At 39.5% G+C, this 20,781-nt stretch overlaps 1 protein-coding gene across 1 annotated transcript; it reads left to right on the top strand.

The window, feature by feature from the left end:
* Positions 1 to 7,159: 7,159 nt before the first annotated feature.
* On the top strand, positions 7,160 to 20,453 carry LOC139448168 (organic cation transporter protein-like). Its single transcript, XM_071229687.1, has 8 exons — positions 7,160 to 7,438; positions 9,577 to 9,998; positions 13,783 to 14,022; positions 16,793 to 16,927; positions 18,446 to 18,528; positions 19,037 to 19,157; positions 19,344 to 19,416; positions 20,224 to 20,453. The coding sequence occupies exons 1-8, from the start codon at positions 7,160 to 7,162 to the stop codon at positions 20,425 to 20,427; spliced, it is 1,557 nt and encodes a 518-aa protein (XP_071085788.1). The 3' UTR covers positions 20,428 to 20,453.
* The last annotated feature ends 328 nt before the right edge of the window (positions 20,454 to 20,781 follow it).

The following is a 20,781-nucleotide window of genomic DNA, read 5'->3' as shown; positions in this document are numbered from 1 at the left end:
CATTTTAGGCCATCAGCCTCGGTTCAAAATTTTGGCAAATGGTAGGGGAATAATGCTCATAGCGATTTTTGACCAAACGACCAAACGAACCTAGTCAAAGACACCAAAATGACTGTCCTAACTGCTCTATGGCCTTTGATATGGCCACTTGTATGTGGTAATAAACATTTTGGCGGCCATTTTGGATTTTCACATAAAAAACATGCTCCGATGGTTTTGGTAAAGGCAGAAATGAAATCTTGGACCCCTCAAACCTAGTCATAGACACCAGAATGACCTTCCTAACTGCTCTATGAGCTTAGATATGGCCACTTATATGTGGTAACGCGTATTGTGGCGGCCATTTTAAAAAAAAACAACGGTGATAACACCTTAAAAAGCTGCCACCGCTGAAATGCTATCACACATTTTCCAACTCTAGGGGTCCATACCTTGCCAAAAATCGCTATGAGCATTATTCCAATAACTTGATACCAGTGACCCTCTGGACCCATTTGACTATATTCCAAAAGAATAATCTGGAATAATCGTCGCTGGTCACGTGTCATGTTTTCAGATCAGTCCCGATTTACTTTGCACTTTCTTGATAGGCGTGTTCATGTCTGGTGATGTCGACATGAACGTCAAGCCATTGTCATCCTAAGACCTCATGACAAATATCGCGGTGGATCGGCTACGGTGTTGGCTGAACTTGGCTCGGCTCCCGATACTGACTGCTAATGCAAATAAGTGAAAACAACAGAGGTGAGGTGAAATTGGGTTTAACGTCGCGTCCAAGATTACTGCACTTATATAGCGACGTGCATGCACGTGTATGTGTGGCTGCTTTTACAAGGCCGGACTGATGCCGATTTATAGTGCTAGCCCACTGAGATACCATGCCGCAGTTTAACATGAATACCCCACTCAGACACAGTATACTGACTCAGAGCCAACCAGTCCTTGTTTTAGCCTCTTAATGCCGAGCGCCAGACAGGGTAACAACAAGTACCATCTTTCAAAGTCTTTTGGTGTGATGCGGGCGCACGCTCTACCACTAGACCACGGAGGCGGTCGAATACAACAGAGAGAACCCAGAAACATGAAATAAATGTAAAACAAGGATATGCAAAGACGGTAGTAGGGGATTGAGGTGGGATTGCTTTACGAAACATGTACAAGATGGCTGACATTGAAGCGCTGCTGCGCATGCTCATACCTAGTTGCCTTATCAAAGTTACTATAAATAGCATCATGCATCATACACGTATGTATTACTGACTATTTGACTTACTATAGATCCTTATAATAATATTAATACATAACCGGGTGGTTATGGTTGCACTTATCTGCTACGAACCTGGAAGAAGATTGCATTCTGGCAAATACTGTTGAATTTATGTTGAATAATGAAACAACAAAACATGATTAATGATGTGCTAATACCAAACGTTGCTGGAATTAATCCAACGTATAGATATAACAGTATGCTACGTTGTTTAACTCTGAAAATATAAGAGAAAAAAACGACATAACAGTTTAACTTATTATTATAAACTCACTCAATATTCATTGGGCATCAAAATATTAGCCAGATACTTGATACATGAGATCAACATTTTGCATCTAAGTGACCGACCATTTGATATTCGGGGTGGGTGAGCTTGGGAATGTATCGAAAAATATAAATTGTCCCCAAAAGTGCTGGTAAACAATAACATTGTGCTACAGACTGTTGAAAGACGACTAGATCGTCTGCCACAAAAAATACATTGTTGCAGAGTGTTTTTATTTTGCCCTATATTTTTAATCTCGTCTCCATACACAATCTCAGCCCAGTGCGTCCCCTCTCGAATGTTAAATAGTTAGTTTATTAAAGAATTTTCGGGACAATGTAATCTATCGCTGAAATTCGAGGCCCAGTCCCCGAATATCAAATGGTCTGTCCCTAAGATGCAAATGTTTATCTCATGATTACAGTATCTGGCTAATATGTAATTATTCATGTTTCTTGTGGTTTTTCAACAACCAATACTACGGCGACAGCACCACAATAATACCTGGCTAACATATCACCGATGCGAATTCTGAAAAAACCCGGATATTTAATATTGCGAGAAGCGACACATATCCTTGACGTACCGATGACAAGTGCAATCAAGCTAGGTATAGAACCCATAAGCGACAAATGACCAATGACCAATGACCCCCCGACCCCCCACCTCCCAATGCCATTATGAGTTGTTTGGTCAGGGTATACTTGCCTCTCAACAAACACGACCCTTCACATGTCTTCTCAGTTACCGTTGGTCAATATTGTTAGAAACCGGCCGTCGTTATTCATTCCCGACCTACAGTCTACACACCGAGGGTCATGAACAGAACCTGTGTACAATTGGGATATCAATGTATGCCAGCATTGGTTAGTACCACGATGAACATATGGACACGTGTGTGTGTGTGTCTTTCGGGCCGACTATGGGGACGAGACACTGTGTGTGTGTGTGTGTGTGTGTGTGTGTGTGTGTGTGTATCAAAAACAAGTAACGCACAGGCAGAACTTTCTTAAATTTATTGTACCTAATAAGGTCGATATAGTTATATATTTATTTTAATATCATAAATACAAATAGGACATTTTGTAGCTTGATAGTCACATGTTGTCGATTGGGTAGAGATCTGGAGATCTCGACGGCCAGGGCAAGTCGTTGATGTTGGCATTATGGTGGTATTTTACCGTGACACGAGCTGTGCGCGGTGGAGCGTTGTCCTCTTGAAACAGCTCTCTCTGGCGGTCAATGATTGGAAGAAGGTGAGGTTGAAGAATTTGACTCATGTTTCGATTTGCTGTCATATGTCCCTGAACCACAACCAAGTCAGATCTCGTTGTGTAGGATATGGCACCCCACACTATGACACTACCACCACCGACATTGTCGAATTAACGTACACAATGTGGTGTAAAACGCTCACTTCGACGAAGATAAACACGTTGTCTTCCATCTCGCCGGTGAAGACGAAATCGTGATTCATCGCTAAACCACACTCCTCTCCAGGTTTTCAAATTCCAAGATTGTAAGGTATGGCACCAACGCAAGCGTCGCTGTCGATGGATCTGTTGCAAACAGGGACAACCGGTCTTCTGGGTCGGATTCCAGACTCGCGAAGATGGTTCCTGACAGTCTGGTCCGATATCCTCCTCAAACCGGGGATGCGTCCTGCAGTCTCCTTAGATGTGGCATTGCGATGACGTAAGTGGAACAGTCGAATGTAGCGATCCTGTGCAGGGTGGTAACTCTTAGTCGGCCGGTCTGCATTGGAATTGAACTATGTGTATCGGTTTCAAAGGCGGCAAATGGTTCTGTGGTAGACGTTGAAGTGGCGGGCAACAGAAGACTGCGATTCCTCTCTTTGGATACGTCCTATGGCGATGTTCCGATCTAGGCATTTTTTAACTTGAAAAATGTTGACAATTGAATGACATATTATTGGCTTATTTCTGGCTTTTTATAACCACTACCACGAGTTACGAATGCCATAACTTGCACGTGCATTTTGCTTTACTGTTTTCCTCCATGACATGGTTTAACAAGTGTGAAAACAATGCCGTTTGAGACATTGCAAATTGACAATGGCTTCGTTTTGAGGCACCGTTTGTCGAATATAAGGCCACCAACATATTCCATTAACATATATCCAATTTATATACCGGATTTTTTGTGCAGTCTGGTTCAATGAACAGCATACTATCTGTACGTTTCATGTTTTGAAGAGTATATATTAGTTTAAGCGTTTAAGCCTTATACCACTTCTAGAAAGGGCAGGACAATCTAAGGGTAGAACCGTGTTGACACAACGCACACACTGTTAAATTCAAAGCTATGAACTTATATAAAGGACATTCGAGCCTGGGAAGGACACAAGAGAGGAGATCGCTGTTATCATGGCACACTGACCCCCTCACACACTGACAGCAGGTAGGTGAACGCTAAGGGCGCAGTTATTAGCTGATACTGCCGAGTACGTTTTAAGATTTGTGTTAAAATGAGATTGGGTTTAATTGCAAACGTTGTGAGACCGTTGCATTATGGATTTTAAATAAGCCTTAAGGCATGTACGCCACGGAGACACGAGATTACGATGCATTCTGATAATGATTGTCCAACACAAAACCCGGCATTTAGATTCAGGTTTTGTAAGGATCGATTGATCCACTACTTATTTTGCCCCTTCCACCCCCCTACACCCTTTCTTTGTTCAGCTAAACTAACAGTTTTACATACATTGAGCTTTGGTATGTAATCGAGTGTATGTATTCTGTCACGATAATGATTGATATGATGTAAAATTACCATTATTCTGGCTGTGAGATACTACATACTTGTGATATACTAGTGCTCCAATATGTTTGTTGTATGGTAAAAGTGATATAGATTTTCTACTTGAGTAAAAGAGCATTTTTCTGTAGAAATTACAGCACATTAGATACAATGTAAGCAGCCAACATATTTTTTTCATAACATTTAACATCACTTTGAGTATACATTTTATTGATATGTATAATATTGACACACCTATCAAACCACTAGGTGTTGGTTTAACAGTATGTCAAATAGCAAAGATGGTTCTGTGAGGAATGAAAACAGCTATGGAAGTCTAAATTGTCATCCTACTTTATTTGTCAAGTGTTTATGTTTGTTCATTTTATAATAAAACACAAAACCCGGCATTTAGATACAGGTTTTGTAAGGATCGATTGATCCACTACTTATTTTGCCCCTTCCTCCCCCTACACCCTTCCTTTGTTCAGCTAAACTAACAGTTTTACATACATTGAGCTTTGGTATGTAACCGAGTTTATGTATTCTGTCACGATAATGATTGATATGGTGGGAAATTACCATTATTCTGGCTGTGAGATACTACATACTTGTGATATACTAGTGACAATAGTGACAATCTATATGGTTTAATAGAAGAATACAAATAGGAAATAGCCCCATCTTTTTTAAACATTGGCCAAACAGGGTGTAACTTTCATTGGCGATTTAGTTGATGACAAAGGTAAAATTTATGTATTTGATGATTTTGTGCATATGTAGGAAATCTAAACAAATTACATGGAATATTAGGGAGTTGTATATGCAGTCAAACAATTTTATCAGGTAAAAGAATACAATGTTTTCAATTCTACATCTCCTCGACCAAACATGCCATTCAATATATCATATCTGCTAAATCAAAATATAGGTACATGTAGTAAATAATTTTAGAAGACTTTATCAGCACAGGAGTTAGTTAAGTTTCATGGCTTTGATAAACGGGAAACTTTACTGAATAAGACATTTAGTGAAACGGTTATTGATGGCAGAAAGAGTTCTTAAAGTGAGAATGTTAGATGGTTTCAGTTTAAGATAAATCACTACATTCCTACAACTTACAAATATTTATAAAAAATAGACATGTTGACTCCTTTGTTTACTTTCTATACAAATCAACCTGAAACTGTAATCCATATGTTATATGAGTGTTTACATGTAAGACAGATTTGGGAGAAACTGTACATTTGGATAATATCCGTTGTGGAAGGAGCCATTGATTTGAACAGAGAAAATGTTTTGTTTGGATTTCAAGGCAAACACAACAACCCATTGCATATTGTTATTTTAATAACAAAACAAGTAATATAGAGTCAATGTAAGAAAAGATTAATGCCACATTTTGAACACATGCAGCATGAGATAATCAGTTATTACAATGCTGCAAACGTAATGTCATTTACAAATTGTAACCATGCAAACTGTTTCAGGTGCTGGTCTTCCTTCCATACTTTGTTTATAAACTAATCTGTATAAAGACACACTGATAGAGATTGACTTTATAGGCTACAATTTATATGTATGAAAAGATGTACATTTCTTGAATACCGTGTACAACACTGTTACTGACACGACACACACGCATACATATAGGTATGCTGTACCTGCTGAGATGAATAAAGAAATTAAAAAAAAAAGATTTTTATATGCGGACGTGTTGCAGATGCTCGGTCAAAGTTATTCGTTTTCAACAACATTTACTGAAAACTTTCTCCCCTTCTTTCCCCCTAATATCTGTAGCCGCGCTACCTGCATCAGGTACTGTCATACAGAAGACATTTTGTTTACAGATTGCAAGTTTACTCTTCACCAAACTGGACGTTTATGCCCTGTGTTGTATAAAGGTGAGTAATATTTGTTTTAAATGTTTTTAAAATAATTGCGAAATTGTTCATCAAACATTTCTGGTTGAATGAGGAAAGGTTAAACAACCCTTCCATGTAGCCATGGTCATTGCCTTCCAAATGATATTTCAGGAATATTGCTCAAAGCGGCTTAAAACCATATACACTCACAACTTTAGTTTTACATTTAGACCAGGTCTACAAGTTAAGATAGTTCTTATTTAGAGACTACGCTCATGTTTATCATACGCTGTGTTTGAACTGTCCATGTATTATAAAAGACCTGCCGCTTATTTCATTAATCAAAGCTACCACTAGGCCAGACTCTTAATAAAGAAAATACGGTATACTCAAAGGCTAATTCTATGCGATCCCGATCTTTGTGTTTGATATTGGGACTATTTAGACTCACATATTACCAAATATTTAAAGTGTACCGGTATTTAGAATTTTATAGGCCACCGTCGCATGGCAGGAGTTCTGCCATATAAACATACACTTACGTGTTCACGCAGATTGTGTGAGTGACGGGCACTACTGGTAGGGCTAGGCACACGTACCATTGTCGCGAACCTAGTGTCACCACTGGTACTCGAGACTGGTAGTTCTCTGGCGTCGACGTTTTATATATTTACACTAGTTACCGTGAAATGTGATTTTCTTTCCAAAATAGATGTGAATATCAATTTGAAAGGGAAAGACATTTCAATGCTTGAAGTAGACAACAACGAAGTAAAACAATATCAAGCTACCTTCGTCTGTCCTGACAATTGGATTGCTGTGTACACAGTTAAATATTTATGTCACCAAAACGTCACGCAGGTTCGGTTATAAATAGATCCTTAAGATCACAGTAACGTTTGACAACACTTTTAACCCCGTGATGTACCTTTTTTAATGAATACAATACTACCCCGTTGTTCCTTTACACACAGTGAAGACGCTACGATAACAAGGATGCACACGGACGACATCATCGAGGCCGTCGGGGGCATGTCCCGCTTCCAGATCCTCACAATTGTCTTCATATTCGGTCCAAAGATACTGATGGCGTGGGGGATGTTGATGATGTCGTTTGCGGGGACTACTCCAGATTGGTGGTGTGTCCCGGCAACAGCGCCCTCTGTTGATGAGACCTACTACATGAACAACGTCACACAGAAATTGTGTCCCACCTCGGACAACATCACCTGTCAGGTTGTGTACAGCCAGGATAAAAACACTGTCGTCAGCGAGGTGGGTAACCTTAATTCAGCCCAACTGCAACCGTGTAAGGTGTGGTAGCAGCCTACATTCGTCTAGCGAGCAATATTATCATAAGGATCCAACTCACACTCGTGTAGCGATCCATAGTATGATATAGATTCAACCCACAATTATGTAGCGAGCCACAGTATGATATTGATACAATCCACACTCACGTAGGGAGCCACAATATGATTATGGATGAAACCCAGACTTTTCATAGCGAGCTACTGTATGATAAGGATGGGTACAACCCACACTCGTGTAGCGAGCCACATAATATGATAAGGATACAACCTACACTCGTGGAGCGAGCCATGGTATGATATGGATAGAACCCGTACTAATATTGTGAGCCACAGTATGACAGGGATTGGAGCAACACACACTTATGTAGCCAGCCAAAGTATGATATGGATGCAACCATCACTCATGTAGGGAGCAACAGTATGATAAGGATGCAGCCCACACTCGTTAAGTGAGCCATATAATGATAGGCATGGGCGCAGTCCACACTCTAGTAGCGAGCGAGGCGGAAACCTGTGAACACTGCATATTCATATTCACTTCCTGACATCACCATCGAAGTATGCGTTGGGTCATCAGGTTAAACGACAAACTGTTACCAATAGTCTCGAATGCAAAGATTAGGTACTTAGTATTTACTTCTTGTTTATCACACAGCAACAGATACAGGGTACCCTATTCCAGCGTGATAATTTCTGAACCCACACATCACATATCATATAGAGCTCATCGTGTTACCCATTGAAATATTTGTAGATGATCTAGATCGACGTTTTCGACTTCGATCACAACATACAGTGTTTGCATCCCAGGCACTTGAAGGATATACACGACAAGTGTAACCAAATGGTCAATTGTTCGCCCTGACGTCATCAATGAGTGAATGAGTGAGTTAAAATTTTACGTCACATCGGCAGTATTTCAGCCATATCGTGATGAGAACATTTATAATTCTTCTATAAAAACCTGTCATCGATGGACAGTATAATAACAAGACAATCACAGTTTATAAGTAAAACTAGTTGCTTGAACAATTAAAAGAATAACCTATGATTCACCAATACATTATGAAAACGATCTATAGATCACCAGCAACCAAAGTTAGGCCACCATACTAGGGACATGATATTTGCATAGCTATAATTTTCGTGCCATTGATTATCATACCAAAAATAATACCTTTTTGTCTGATATAACTCTCGCTTTTTGAGCTTATCTCATCACCATGCCGTCAAATCAGTTCAAAGCGTACAGCCACCTATACTAATAAAGGGACAAACCCCTTTCAATATGCAATAGATATATCTAGATAAAGCAGAGTGATTTTCAATTCCGAGCGTGAGCGTGTGTTTATGAATCACTATCAAATAGTAATGATAATAGGTGTTCGCAAAAAGGTGAGGGTATCCTACGCCATCGGTGGCATCTGTGACAAACACATGCAAAGGCAAGCCAATTGTTCACCTAAAAAAAACATGGGAAAATATGGTACGAGTCAAATAAGGATTTGCATCGGACATCATTTTTGTCACTGATGCGTCAAATTCGGAAAAGTCCTCCACATTTCAACCATAAAGCTTTATGAAGGCTTTACTTGAATGTTATAACCATGATCAAAGAACTTCTGAGCAAGAGTCGTATGACGCTCTTTGAAATCTTGGTCGAAAAAGCATGCTCGGTTGTATCTCAAAAAGCGCGAAATGTGTACACCAAAGGTTTGAGCTGCTGGAATATTGCTCAACATGAAGGGAGAGTTGATTATTGGAAAGTGGAAGTCATCCCTCTTGTCATACAGTCTTGTGGAGAGTATTGTGTCACTCTTTATGCATAGATCTAAATATGATACACATGAGGCGGTCTCACTGATCACCTTTATTTCTAATTCAGACGGGTAAATCAGTGGAAGGGAATTGGCTACTAGTATTTGATTGTTATTGAAGCCTGACTACAAAATTAAATGAACTTTACACCATCTGTTTATGTAAATGTATACTACAAAGCCACACATTACCTTGTTTCAGTTGAACAACTCATATATGCCATCTAATCTCATCTTATCTGATCACCATGACAACAAATCAAATGTCTTATACTTCTTTTAGTGGGATCTCATATGTGACCAGAATATTCTCAAGAACATTATCACATCAGTTCAAATGGCCGGAGTGTTCTTTGGGGCACTGATTGGCGGACAGTCTGCCGACGTCCTCGGTCGGAAGTGGACTTACTTCATCAGCCTGGTCCTTCAAGGTGGGTTCAACCTGGTGGCAGCATTCTCCGTCAACTGGCAGATGTTTACAGCGTTGCGTTTTCTCATCGGGATGATGATTGGCTCTCTTCTGGTCGTAAGCTATCCGTATTTCATGGAGTTCGTTGGAAGGAAATGGCGACCAATTGCCTCAGCATTGCCTGTTTGGGTAACGGGTGTATGTGCATTTGCACTGTCCAGTTGGTTGAGGCCTGACTGGTCTCATCAACACATCATATTGGCTGCCCTTCATCTACCCTTCTTCGCCGGATGGTTGTAAGTATGCCCAAATTTAGCCTGAGAAAGTCAAATAACGATTGGTGATATACTCAAAAAGTCTCATTTAGGTTCCGCATCATTCATAATATGTTCAAGGTTACTAACGGTTACCAATGGAGATTCGGTTCCTTGTGCAAATAAAAGGGATATATCTGCTCCTATATTCCACGACTCTGAATCAACATGACCATGCGTTTATGAATTCCTCTCCCAAAATATTGACACCAGGTGTTCGCTAAAAGGTGAGCACATCCTGTCAGACTGGTGGCACCCATCACAAACACACATCAGTGAAGTCAACACGGGGTAAAACACGAGATACAAATCAAAATGGGGAATTGCATCGAACATCCTTTTCGACACTCATGCTCAAATTTGGAAAGTCCTCCAATTGCCCACCACAAAACCCCTTGAAAGCTTTACCCTGGCCTTCAAGACTGATAGTCACCGTCGGTTAGCATTATAGCCTAGCTCAGAAATGCAGAAATCTGTATCCGACTGACCAATCACAGGCTTGCTCTCAGCACAGTCGGCAAATTGATACATTTAGAGCCGAGGGTAAATATGCGACTACTCCACGATTTGTCCAAAATTGCATATAACGGACTCACCACCAAGTCGATGATGCCACACTCATAGAACCGAGACAAAATGGAAAGAGTGTTTGTCAAGAGAAGACGAGACAATTTATTTAGTAGAGCAGTCAATGAACCAAGATACAGACATGTAGAAGTTACATTTCTCATTGTTATAGTACAACTTGCCCACTGCATGTAATGGACAGTGACGTGTATTTAAAATCTTATTCACAGAAGTCAAAAGGACAAAGTTACTTTCTAAGGATCTATTCACCGAGTTATTATACAAAGATCTGTTCATTGAAAATCATAAATTATAATTTATTTGGATTCTTAACTTATGTAAAACACAAATAAAACACGCCTCGATCAAAATATTAGACTTAAATGCGCACCAAATAAACTATTACTCTAATTAATGAACCATAATCTTTGCTGAACTATATCTACTCACCAGATTGTATTTTTTGCTTTCCAGCATATTCTTTTGATATCAATTTACCTAAATAAAAGAAACAACTTATCCTTTTAAAAGGTGTTCATTGTATTACATTTAGTTATAAATAGTTTCTCAATCTTTGAGAGATGTTTTGATAACGTAAACAAGTCCACCTTTCATCTGAATGCACTGTTTCCCTTTGATCATCACCGCAGCATTAAAAAAAGGCTTTGTGACAACTAGTTATGTTTTCTCTTATTCTGATGGTATATTTTTTCAAAAGGTTAAACTAATGCAATTGCGGCACAAATAGTTTTATAGGATTGTATAGGATTGTTCTGCCTTGTGGTCCTCTGAATATAAACAGAAAGTTATTGACGACCTCAAGTGAGGAAAGACTGGACAATCAATGCCCAAGTTCCCTTGTGTCCATGGATGGAGTTGACAAAGTGACGAAGAAGGACGGCAAGTACATGGTCACCAGGAAAACAGTAGCAGAGTTAATCAGACACGCATCGCGCTCATGATTCGCCGTTATTATTACTTAACCCATGGACTACTAAATGGTTCCTTCGGTTAGGACACTCCAGATCTTCATGTTTATTTTCCATATTCGTCAGTGTGAATTTTAGCTGTTTGTTCTCAGTTTGAAGTATGTCATGTTGCAGGTGAAGAATCTGCGCCATCTTCTCCATTTCTCTATATCAACTTTAAAGAAGTAGTTGTCTTAATGTAGACGATATAGAATATCTATGTTCAGAGCTCACACATACACTTCTTTATCATATAATGGGTAGATTTCTCGGCAGGATAAAGCCAACGGATAAAAACGATATCCGTTAGGGTCATATAGAGATAGAGATGCAAATATCAAAGGTCAAGTAGGGACTACTTTCAGTGTTTATAAACAAACATGGCGTCGCACTTGTCATTCGGCGATCGAGTCAGAATTAACCATCGTGAATCTGGATAAACTACAGGGATAATCGATTCAATTGTTTAAAAAAACAGTCTTATATACTGAAAGTCAGTGTCGAACTGCGACGTAACTAAGGCATTTTATAAGTTTTGGCAACTTTGGAGATATAAATTTCGAAACAATTTTGCGAGTGCACTAGGCCTAGCCAAGCGGGATCAGGAGCCATATCTGTGCTTATAGACCTCTGCGGCTTGAAACCTTTTCCACAAATAAAAATAGTTGGGTTTAGGCGAAATATGTATGAATTGTTACCTTGTTTCGTTTTGGCGCTGTGTGTACATCTGACTACACTTCTTAACGTTATGACAGAACAGGCCGACTGTGAACAATCACTGGCCGTGATGTCTCATAGACTAGGGTTAGAGTAGCTTCCCTTTGACAAAGGGCAGTTACTCTAGCGGACAGACCGATGGATTGTCGCGAAAGGCAAGTAAACAACAATTGTTGTTTTGCGTATATGTTGCTTCGCCACTGTATAAGAAACAGATTTCAGTTTGAACTATATTGGCAACTGTCACTGTCCGACTGACTCATCACCTACCCTGTGACGTAATAAATATTAATGCGCGCATTCCAGGAAAACTCGCAATGTTTAGGTAATGTTTGTGAGTGAGGGGAAGCGATTTTCAAGCACAGAATTGAAGAATGACATTATATGATAAAGAGGTTATCACGCTTGTGTGTTTAGGGATGGTAAATATCCTGTATTAGGAATAAACACTATGTATTTACATACAATAATACAATGTTTATTCCTAATGCAGGATATTTACCATCCCCAAACACACTCGCGTGATAACCTCTATTTCTCCTTCCAACTCGCGCCTGCTTGTACAGTCTTGAAAGTTGAGAATATTCCAAGATTTCACAGAAAAGATATTGTGATTTACTTCATCCCAAGATTGCATGTAACCGCACCGCCACAAAACTGCACTCCCGCATCACCTGAAAAACGATAATGACACCGCCAGTTAACAGGCATAAACAGGTCATCGTTCCAGGCTGATAGATGACAATGGAATGTACATTCAAATTGTCATGACGTCACAGGTAGAAGTCGGTGAATTGGCTTTAATACAAGTAAGGGTAGCACGCCCAACTACTTATATTTAAACAGTGGAGAAGCAGCCTTGACGTGGATAAATGTAGAAATATAGCTGCCGGCAATACTGACAGAACTTAAGAAACCTGTTACGCATGTCAAGGTCAACAATGTACTAGCCTGCTCTTGGTTGTAACCCTAGGATTATCAACATACGCAACAGTACCACGGGTTTGGTTACCCAATCCTAATCTCAGTGACGTCAGCACGTGTTAGCACCTGCTCTGAATATCACCCTTGAGCATCCCAATGTTTCTAGCACGATTTTTAAGGCTTGGTTTCTATAGTCATCTGCTACTGCTAATTAAGTTTGGAATATGTGCCCATATCTCGCGTGTAACGTGCACAAAATGAGTATTTGTTGTGTTCAGGTGTGAACTCATTGTAACAATGAACGCAAGACAAGTAGTGATAATTTTGATCAGTGTTGAGCTTTTTTGGATATAATTTATCCTTCTTTATATATTGTTTCCATTATTAATGTCAAACGTGTTCATCATCATTTGGTGTAAGACAACTTAAGGGTTGGCTATTTTAATTTTTTGTTTTCGAAAAGGAAGGTTTTCGCTCTGCAATTTTCATCCACATGCGTTCAAAATAAAGATCTTGAAAATAGAGCTACAAGGTTTAACCAAATGCAACCATTTTTGGTTTTACTGATTTAATTCCATCGACACTGCCAGCTTTGTCCCAGAGAGTCTGCGCTGGTTGGCTGTAAAAGGGCGGACGGATGAGGCTGAGAAAGTCGTGGATCAGATGAGTCGATACAACAAAAGAGAGAAGCCCCCAAACACACTGCAGCTGCTGAAACAAGTGGCAGAAGAAGAGAAGAGTCTGAGATCGTCTGGCAGCAAGTATACCTACCTGGACATCTACCGGGGCTGGAGCATATGCTGGAAATCTCTCATCATACAGTTCGTATGGTAAGTATAGTGAGTGGGTTTTAAAAAGAGTTAATCTGGGATTCGAAGCTCTGATCAACGGATCCTGTCACAACAAGGTACATTACACAGAGAATTGGGACAACTCAGACTTCAGGGCCTAGATTTTTTAAACGATCTTAGCTGAAATAAATCTTAACAACTTACGTTCAAAGATTAGATATCTTAAGTTTAAGATACGATAGTGTTTGAAAACTATCGTAAATCTGTCGAAGATCGTTTAGAGCTGCGATACCTATCGTTACTTTGACAGAGAACTGTTTTGTGTTAGAGATTGAAAAAGTGGGGTGTTTCCAAATGACGTCTAGGGGATTTCCAAGCCGCTAGCAATAACAACATGGAGAAGTGAGACGGAATTCATGATGACATTGTTAGGTCACACAGTTTAACACGCAACTGTTTCCGTGACATTCCGTACAATCCTAACTATGTCTTACAGGTAGACGTTTTGTTCTTATGAAGATGCCATGACCACCCGAACATAAATAGCTTTCGTGTTCAATGCAAAGACAATTTTCAAGCCCAATAAATGTTATAATCAATAAGTATTGTGTTACTACAAATGCCTCTAAAAGAAGTTAATCGCTATTAGAATTGAAATAATGTGCCAAAAGATACTTCACCATTTTCTCTTCCAATGGTCCTGGGGCGGTGGGGTAGCCCAGTGGTTAAAGCGTTAGCTCGTCACGCCGAAGACCCGGGTTCGATTCCCGACCTGGGTACAATGTGTGAAGCTCATTTCTGGTGTCCCCCGTCGTGATATTGCTTGAATATTGCTAGAAGCGGCGTAAAACCTTACTCACTCACTCCAATTGTCCTCTCGTGAGCGCGCAGAACTTAATATAAACACATCGCGTCAAGTCATGGACGAAAGTAAGGGACGTTATTCTAAATGACAATGACGAGACCTTTGATCGAACAGCAGGCGTTCAGCATTTAACATGCGTGTTCAAGGCTGACGATACGTGATGTATACTGGATCAGTTGGACAATACTGCTTGTTTTTGTGTGTTTATGTCAAAAGTCAAATTTATAGAGAAAACACCAACATTATACCTGTAAACACTCAAAACTGTTCAGGAAGCAGCGCAACCACGAGCGCGCTATAATGACTATGAAAACTTAGTTTGTTTGTTATTTATGTTACCAATATATTTCAAGAATAAACCAAGGTCTCAAATACGATATCAAACTATTTGTATTTAGATGATGTACAATTTTTTATCTATCTGGATCCATAATTCTTTTTTCAAATATGAAAGTGACACAAATTCTCGTTCACAAAAGGAGATCATTTAGGAATGGTCAAAAATTATGTTGTCTTATTGAACACGCTACCAATTATCATGAACATACATATAATGTAGTCCTTTTCTATCCTTTTAAATTAAGCAGAGTTAATAAAATGATTTGTCTGATTTCATTTAAATCTAACTGAGGAGCGAAAGTTCGATGACGTTTGGCTTGTTTGACAGCATTCCTGGGGGTCATTTAATAGTATTTGTCCGGTGACCCTATCCTTCAAGATGATTTTTTTTCTGAAAGGTCTCAAGTTTTTATATTTTTGGAAAGGTAAAACGGGTAAATGTACATATAAACTTAAAATTGACCAGCATCAAATATTATTTTAAAATCGGTCCATTGAATTCAGAGATTATTGTGTTGAAAATGTATATTATATATTGATCAGTACATTTCATTCAATAAACATTTTCTGCGAAAATATATTGGAAATTGAATTTTGGACAATGGTCAAATGTTACATTTTGACTTTGACAACAGCATGGGAACACATTTTTGATTTTTCAAATCGCAATTCTAGAAAATAAGATACAAACATATGTACGTAACTTCTACTGTCAAAATACCAATAAAATGCTATATTTAATGGAATACATCTTTGTTGTTAATCACCTGTTTTTAAGGAAAGCAATTGTGCAATAAACGATATTTAATCACTTTTTATCAAATATTTTTCTTTCAATAATATAGATAACCTACACTACTGCCTAGAAGTTCATTCCCCTAACACGCGTTGAGAATGCGTGTAACACGCATGTGACACGGGTGCTCAACGGGTTGCACACGGGTTGAGCACCCGTTGGACATCGATTAGCTGCCCCTAGATTATCAATAAGGTCACGGTCATTACTATAACCTGCCGACACCTTCCATTTTTATCCTTCCCAAATTATCGAAAAGGTATGTTGTTTCACACTTCTACAGCATGGACTCGGATAGAAATATATTGTAAGCTATCGACTCCATAGTTACGTGGATTGCTGTGACGATCAACAACATTTCTGAAATCTTTGATGCGTTCTTCGTTTTTTCTAAGTGTCAATTTGAATCACACAGTTTTCACAAAATGAAATGTCAAGGTTTGAACGGAAAGCAGATTATTTGTTTGAAAAATATCTTAGGCAAAGTATGCCGCCATCTTGAATGAAGGTAGAAAAAGCCAACGACAGGAACAGGGCTATCTTAGATTTACGACAAACTTAAGACATCTTTGGGCTACGATAGTTTCGAAAATATTTTACGATAGCCTACGATTTCCTTATAACTTCACGTCAATTTTAGGGCTATGATTGTTCTTTAGATGGAGCGAGAAGCATTCGATTTGTTGTTTGGTATTTCTCAACAAAGGAATTACAGTTCTCCTACCATATAAAAAGCATATTTTGGTCGTCTTGATTAACGAAACAATATTTATTAAACTTCAGCGATATGAAAAAATAATGTTTTTCAGGGCGTGTCTGTCGCTGGTGTACTATGGGATATCCTTCGGTGCAGGGAGACTCGCAGGCAACCTGTATCTGAACATCTTTCTTCTGGGAGTGGTGGAAGTGCCAACTACTGTGTTGACTTTCTTCACAAACAACAAGTAATCTCATCTCTAGGTGTATTAGTTTGGATGTTATTTAACGGCATATTCAGTATCATTCCAGGCAATGCCCTGCACATCGATCCTGGCCCAGATGATTCATTGACCGATATTATGGGCAATGGTCCACACTGTCGGATGCGAAGACACCCTCTTAACCAAGTCAAGGAGACTGAGTCGCTTTGTCAGACAAACACAAGTTGTTGGCAATGTGTTCTAAAGCTGACTCGAGGCCATGGGTTGCCCAGTCTTCTAAGGCACTGCAAATCGCTGTGCAGAGTTGCGTCCCCTGGGCACGCCAGAAACCTATGATCGTGGGTTCGAATCCCGGTTCGCCCTGGATATGTTTCTGGGTTTGTCAGCCCCATCTCCGTGCTGCTGGGTTTCACCGAAGTGATAAACGTCTGAGACCTGCATCACTGCAGGCTTTCCATCTACATCAAGCTGACACGCCGTGATATAACTTGAATACTGTTCAAAGAAGTGTTGAACCCAACTCACTCACTCACTCTGTCTTCCAACGGGTATCATCACAAGATAAAACTGTTTCTCCCAACGTTGTGTGAATAGGAGATCAGCGGGTACTTTTTATTTTTTTTATAAATCGTTGGACTGGTCTCAAGACAATAGCATTGACACATGTTGTGGAATTAGAATTAAATTCAGCTCGAGGACAAGGCTGCTTTAAATCACAGGTTAATTTTCTTAAGCCAACACGTAGGGTAATGAAGGTCAAAATGTGTTACTCATGTCCTACTTGTATGTCTGAAAAAACATCGACAACACCCTGGTAAAACACTGTTGGATTCATTATGTAAAAAATAACAATTTTGTTTTCTCATGTTACACAAATGCAACTCCAGGTGCAAATACCTTTGTTATCAATCGACTGTCTGTATCATCCTCTGAAGCTTCAAGATGTTGACATCTTCATAACTGAAGATGACCGTATCTATCATATTTAAAGAAGGTTTCAAAGTCGAGTTTAGAAAGAAACAACAACGGCATCTATCTGAAGCAGTGAGTTGTCCCTTAGTGTACATGCACGTCAAGGAATAACTGGTCTAGATTAGACCCCGAAAGAGATACCTTTGGGAGTAAAAGGCAATGTAATGGCGAAATTATAGGAATAGACAACTGAAAATCAGTTATGACATCAGGTGTCCCGCGAAAAGGGTAAACATGTCCTGCTCTACACAACCACAATTTCAAAGAAGAATGTGGGTTTCTTTTCAGTCTTCTCCCATTCTAGCAGCTTCTACTCCAAATTGTGTACGACAAAAGTTGTGTAAACAGTGCTGTCGGTGGTTTTGTGCTTCACATTACTTCCAGACAGTATGGTTATTCTTATATGTTTTGTAATGAATCCAGCTCATATATTCATATACATGTACCCGTACAATACTAACATCATGTCCGTTTGTTAGGTTAACCCCATTTCTCATGCTTGAAATATTGTTGATAAGACGTTACGTTTGAACTCGTTCACTCATCAACCTCATTGCTTATGTTTCGTAGATTTGGTAGAAAATGGACAGCGGTTGGTTTCTTTGCTGTTGCCACTTCTGCTGCTTTTGGTGTTGCAATCATTGCGAAAACAGGTGTGGATTTGTAATGGCAAAGTTCATTTGTCCGTCCTACTCTCATGAATTGAACTGCATGACAAATTGATATGTGCCAGTGAAATATGTTTTAGGAAATGATCTGCAGTTCACCTTTTGAGTCCTACACATCAGTGCATTGTTGACTTAAGTCTATTAACTGTCGCCTTATTTGTAACATCATTGACGTACTTTCTCTACAATTCAGTAAGAAGTGGTAATCGATTTATCTTTGTTATCAACAGTCGTGCTTGATTTAGCTGTGCTTTCAACATGATTAATACTGTGAATTTGAAGTGATGTACGATTTAGCTGTGCTGTCATATTTATCAGTACCGTGATTATGAGGTAATTTTCGATTTAGCTGTGCTCTCAAATTAATCAAAACCGTGAATATGAAGTGATGCTCGAAATAACTGTGCTATCACATGAATCAGTACCGTGAATATGAGGTAATTTTCAATGTAGCTATGCTGTCAAATTAATCAATACCATACGTATGTTTCAGTCTCAAAAGACGAACAGGGAGTCATCATTAACGTCTTGGCTCTGGTGACCAAACTCGGTGTTGGTGGAGCTTGGGCTGCCTACGCGTTGTGGTCAAACGAGACGTACCCTACTGTCATAAGGTACAGTACACGTAATAATTCAGAACATGACGTCTTTATCTTGTGTGGCTGATAAATAGCGACATTCACGAAGTTCATAATTGGACTTTGACGTGACGACCAATAACGTTCAGCTATAATACAGCCCTTAATATTTGCCAAAATTGTGGTAATGTATTTTCAATGTTTTGTTTACATTTTCTACAGAAATTTGGGTTACGGAGCAGCTAATACAGCAGCACGAGTTGGCGGCATGATCGCTCCATACGTCTTTGCAGGGGTATGTTCATTGTTCAATAAAGTCCATTGAACCACATCCGTGAGGCAATTTGCTGACTGTAAGATGTCGGACATTCTTTTCAACTGTGTAGAAATATCTTCCTTCGTGCAAAAGCGGCATGGGTGGTAAATAACCCTAAGGCGCCGCAATTCGCTGTGCAGAGTTGTGTCCCCTGGGTACGCCAGGAACCTAAGATCCTGGGTTTGAATCTCGGTTTGCCCTGATTATGTTTTTAGGTTTGTCCACATGTGGTAAACGGCTAAGATCTGCACCTCCTCGGGCTTTCCTCCCACATTAAGCTGACGTTGTGATACAACTGGAATACTGTTGAAAGCAGAAGTCACTCCCCCGAGTCTAATTATGAAGTGACATTTTGTTTTATGTAAGATCTTGTTGTTCTATCTATATACTGAAATAACTATTGGTATTCAGGCTTTTTTAAATTTGGAATGATATCAATGATACTCAGCTCCGTAATCAGGTGACTGTCATTCAACTTTGCAATATGATATAGTTATAATCACATAGAGCAGTGTTGACAAACAAGTAACAACAAAAAGAAAAACAAAGAATTCGGCATTGACTTGTAATACATACCACTTGAGCATTTAATACGCTTTCAAATATGTGCTCACTCACCGTCTATCAGACATAAAACAACTGATTTGAGACATGAATGTAATGTAATAAACCAATATTGCCAGGTACTTTGGCACATTATGAATAAAATCATTAACGAGGAGTATTTTAGATTTTGACATAACATGACACCACTGCAGATGAAAACATTCAATATCATTTTGACAGGGTGATAGTAACCTCGTGGAGCCTTTCGTCATTGTTGGTTCGACAATGGCCGTCTGTGGATTGTTATCTGTCGTAATGAAGGATACGAAGGACCAGCCTCTGGCAGACACCATGGGGGATCAGAAGAACACACGTGGGGATGTGACGATGGTGGCGATCCATAAGGACTTAGAAAACCAGGAAGCTTCAGCCAGTTTGTCTTGAATAAATAATTCCAGGAGTTGAAGGCTGTGGAGACTTAATCGTGTGTGTGTGTATCTGTTGATGGCACAAGGCATCTTGTTGAGGCGTAAAACCAACACTGGAATGTTGCATGATTAATTCAAGGATGACAAAAATAGGGGAAACCTACTTGATCGAAAGCATCTCTTTGTGTGTCATCGTTCTGTGTCAGTAATGTTCCTGGACACACTGACTAATCATTCGTACACTCTATTCAGCCCTGACACACCCCTGTCGCCACGTGTGCCTACAGCTGTGTCTTCTTCTGCTGCTGACCACATTGACTAATCATCAGTACTCAGTAATTTCAGCCCTGACACACCCCTCTCTCCACGT

Source organism: Haliotis cracherodii, unplaced genomic scaffold (genome assembly GCF_022045235.1).
Source record: "Haliotis cracherodii isolate W230 unplaced genomic scaffold, xgHalCrac1.p SCAF_7, whole genome shotgun sequence".
Taxonomy (NCBI): Eukaryota; Metazoa; Mollusca; class Gastropoda; order Lepetellida; family Haliotidae; genus Haliotis; species Haliotis cracherodii.
The sequence above is the reverse complement of the archived record's forward strand: the minus strand, read 5'-3'. Positions and strand labels throughout refer to the sequence as shown.

Bases quoted from the DNA above. Each gene is read 5' to 3' on its own strand.
- LOC139448168 (XM_071229687.1), top strand. From the start codon at position 7,160: ATGCACACGGACGACATCATCGAGGCCGTCGGGGGCATGTCCCGCTTC. The intron at 18,529-19,036 runs GTGTGGATTTGT...CGTATGTTTCAG, and splicing joins TGCAATCATTGCGAAAACAG to TCTCAAAAGACGAACAGGGA. The intron at 19,417-20,223 runs GTATGTTCATTG...TCATTTTGACAG, and splicing joins CTCCATACGTCTTTGCAGGG to GGTGATAGTAACCTCGTGGA.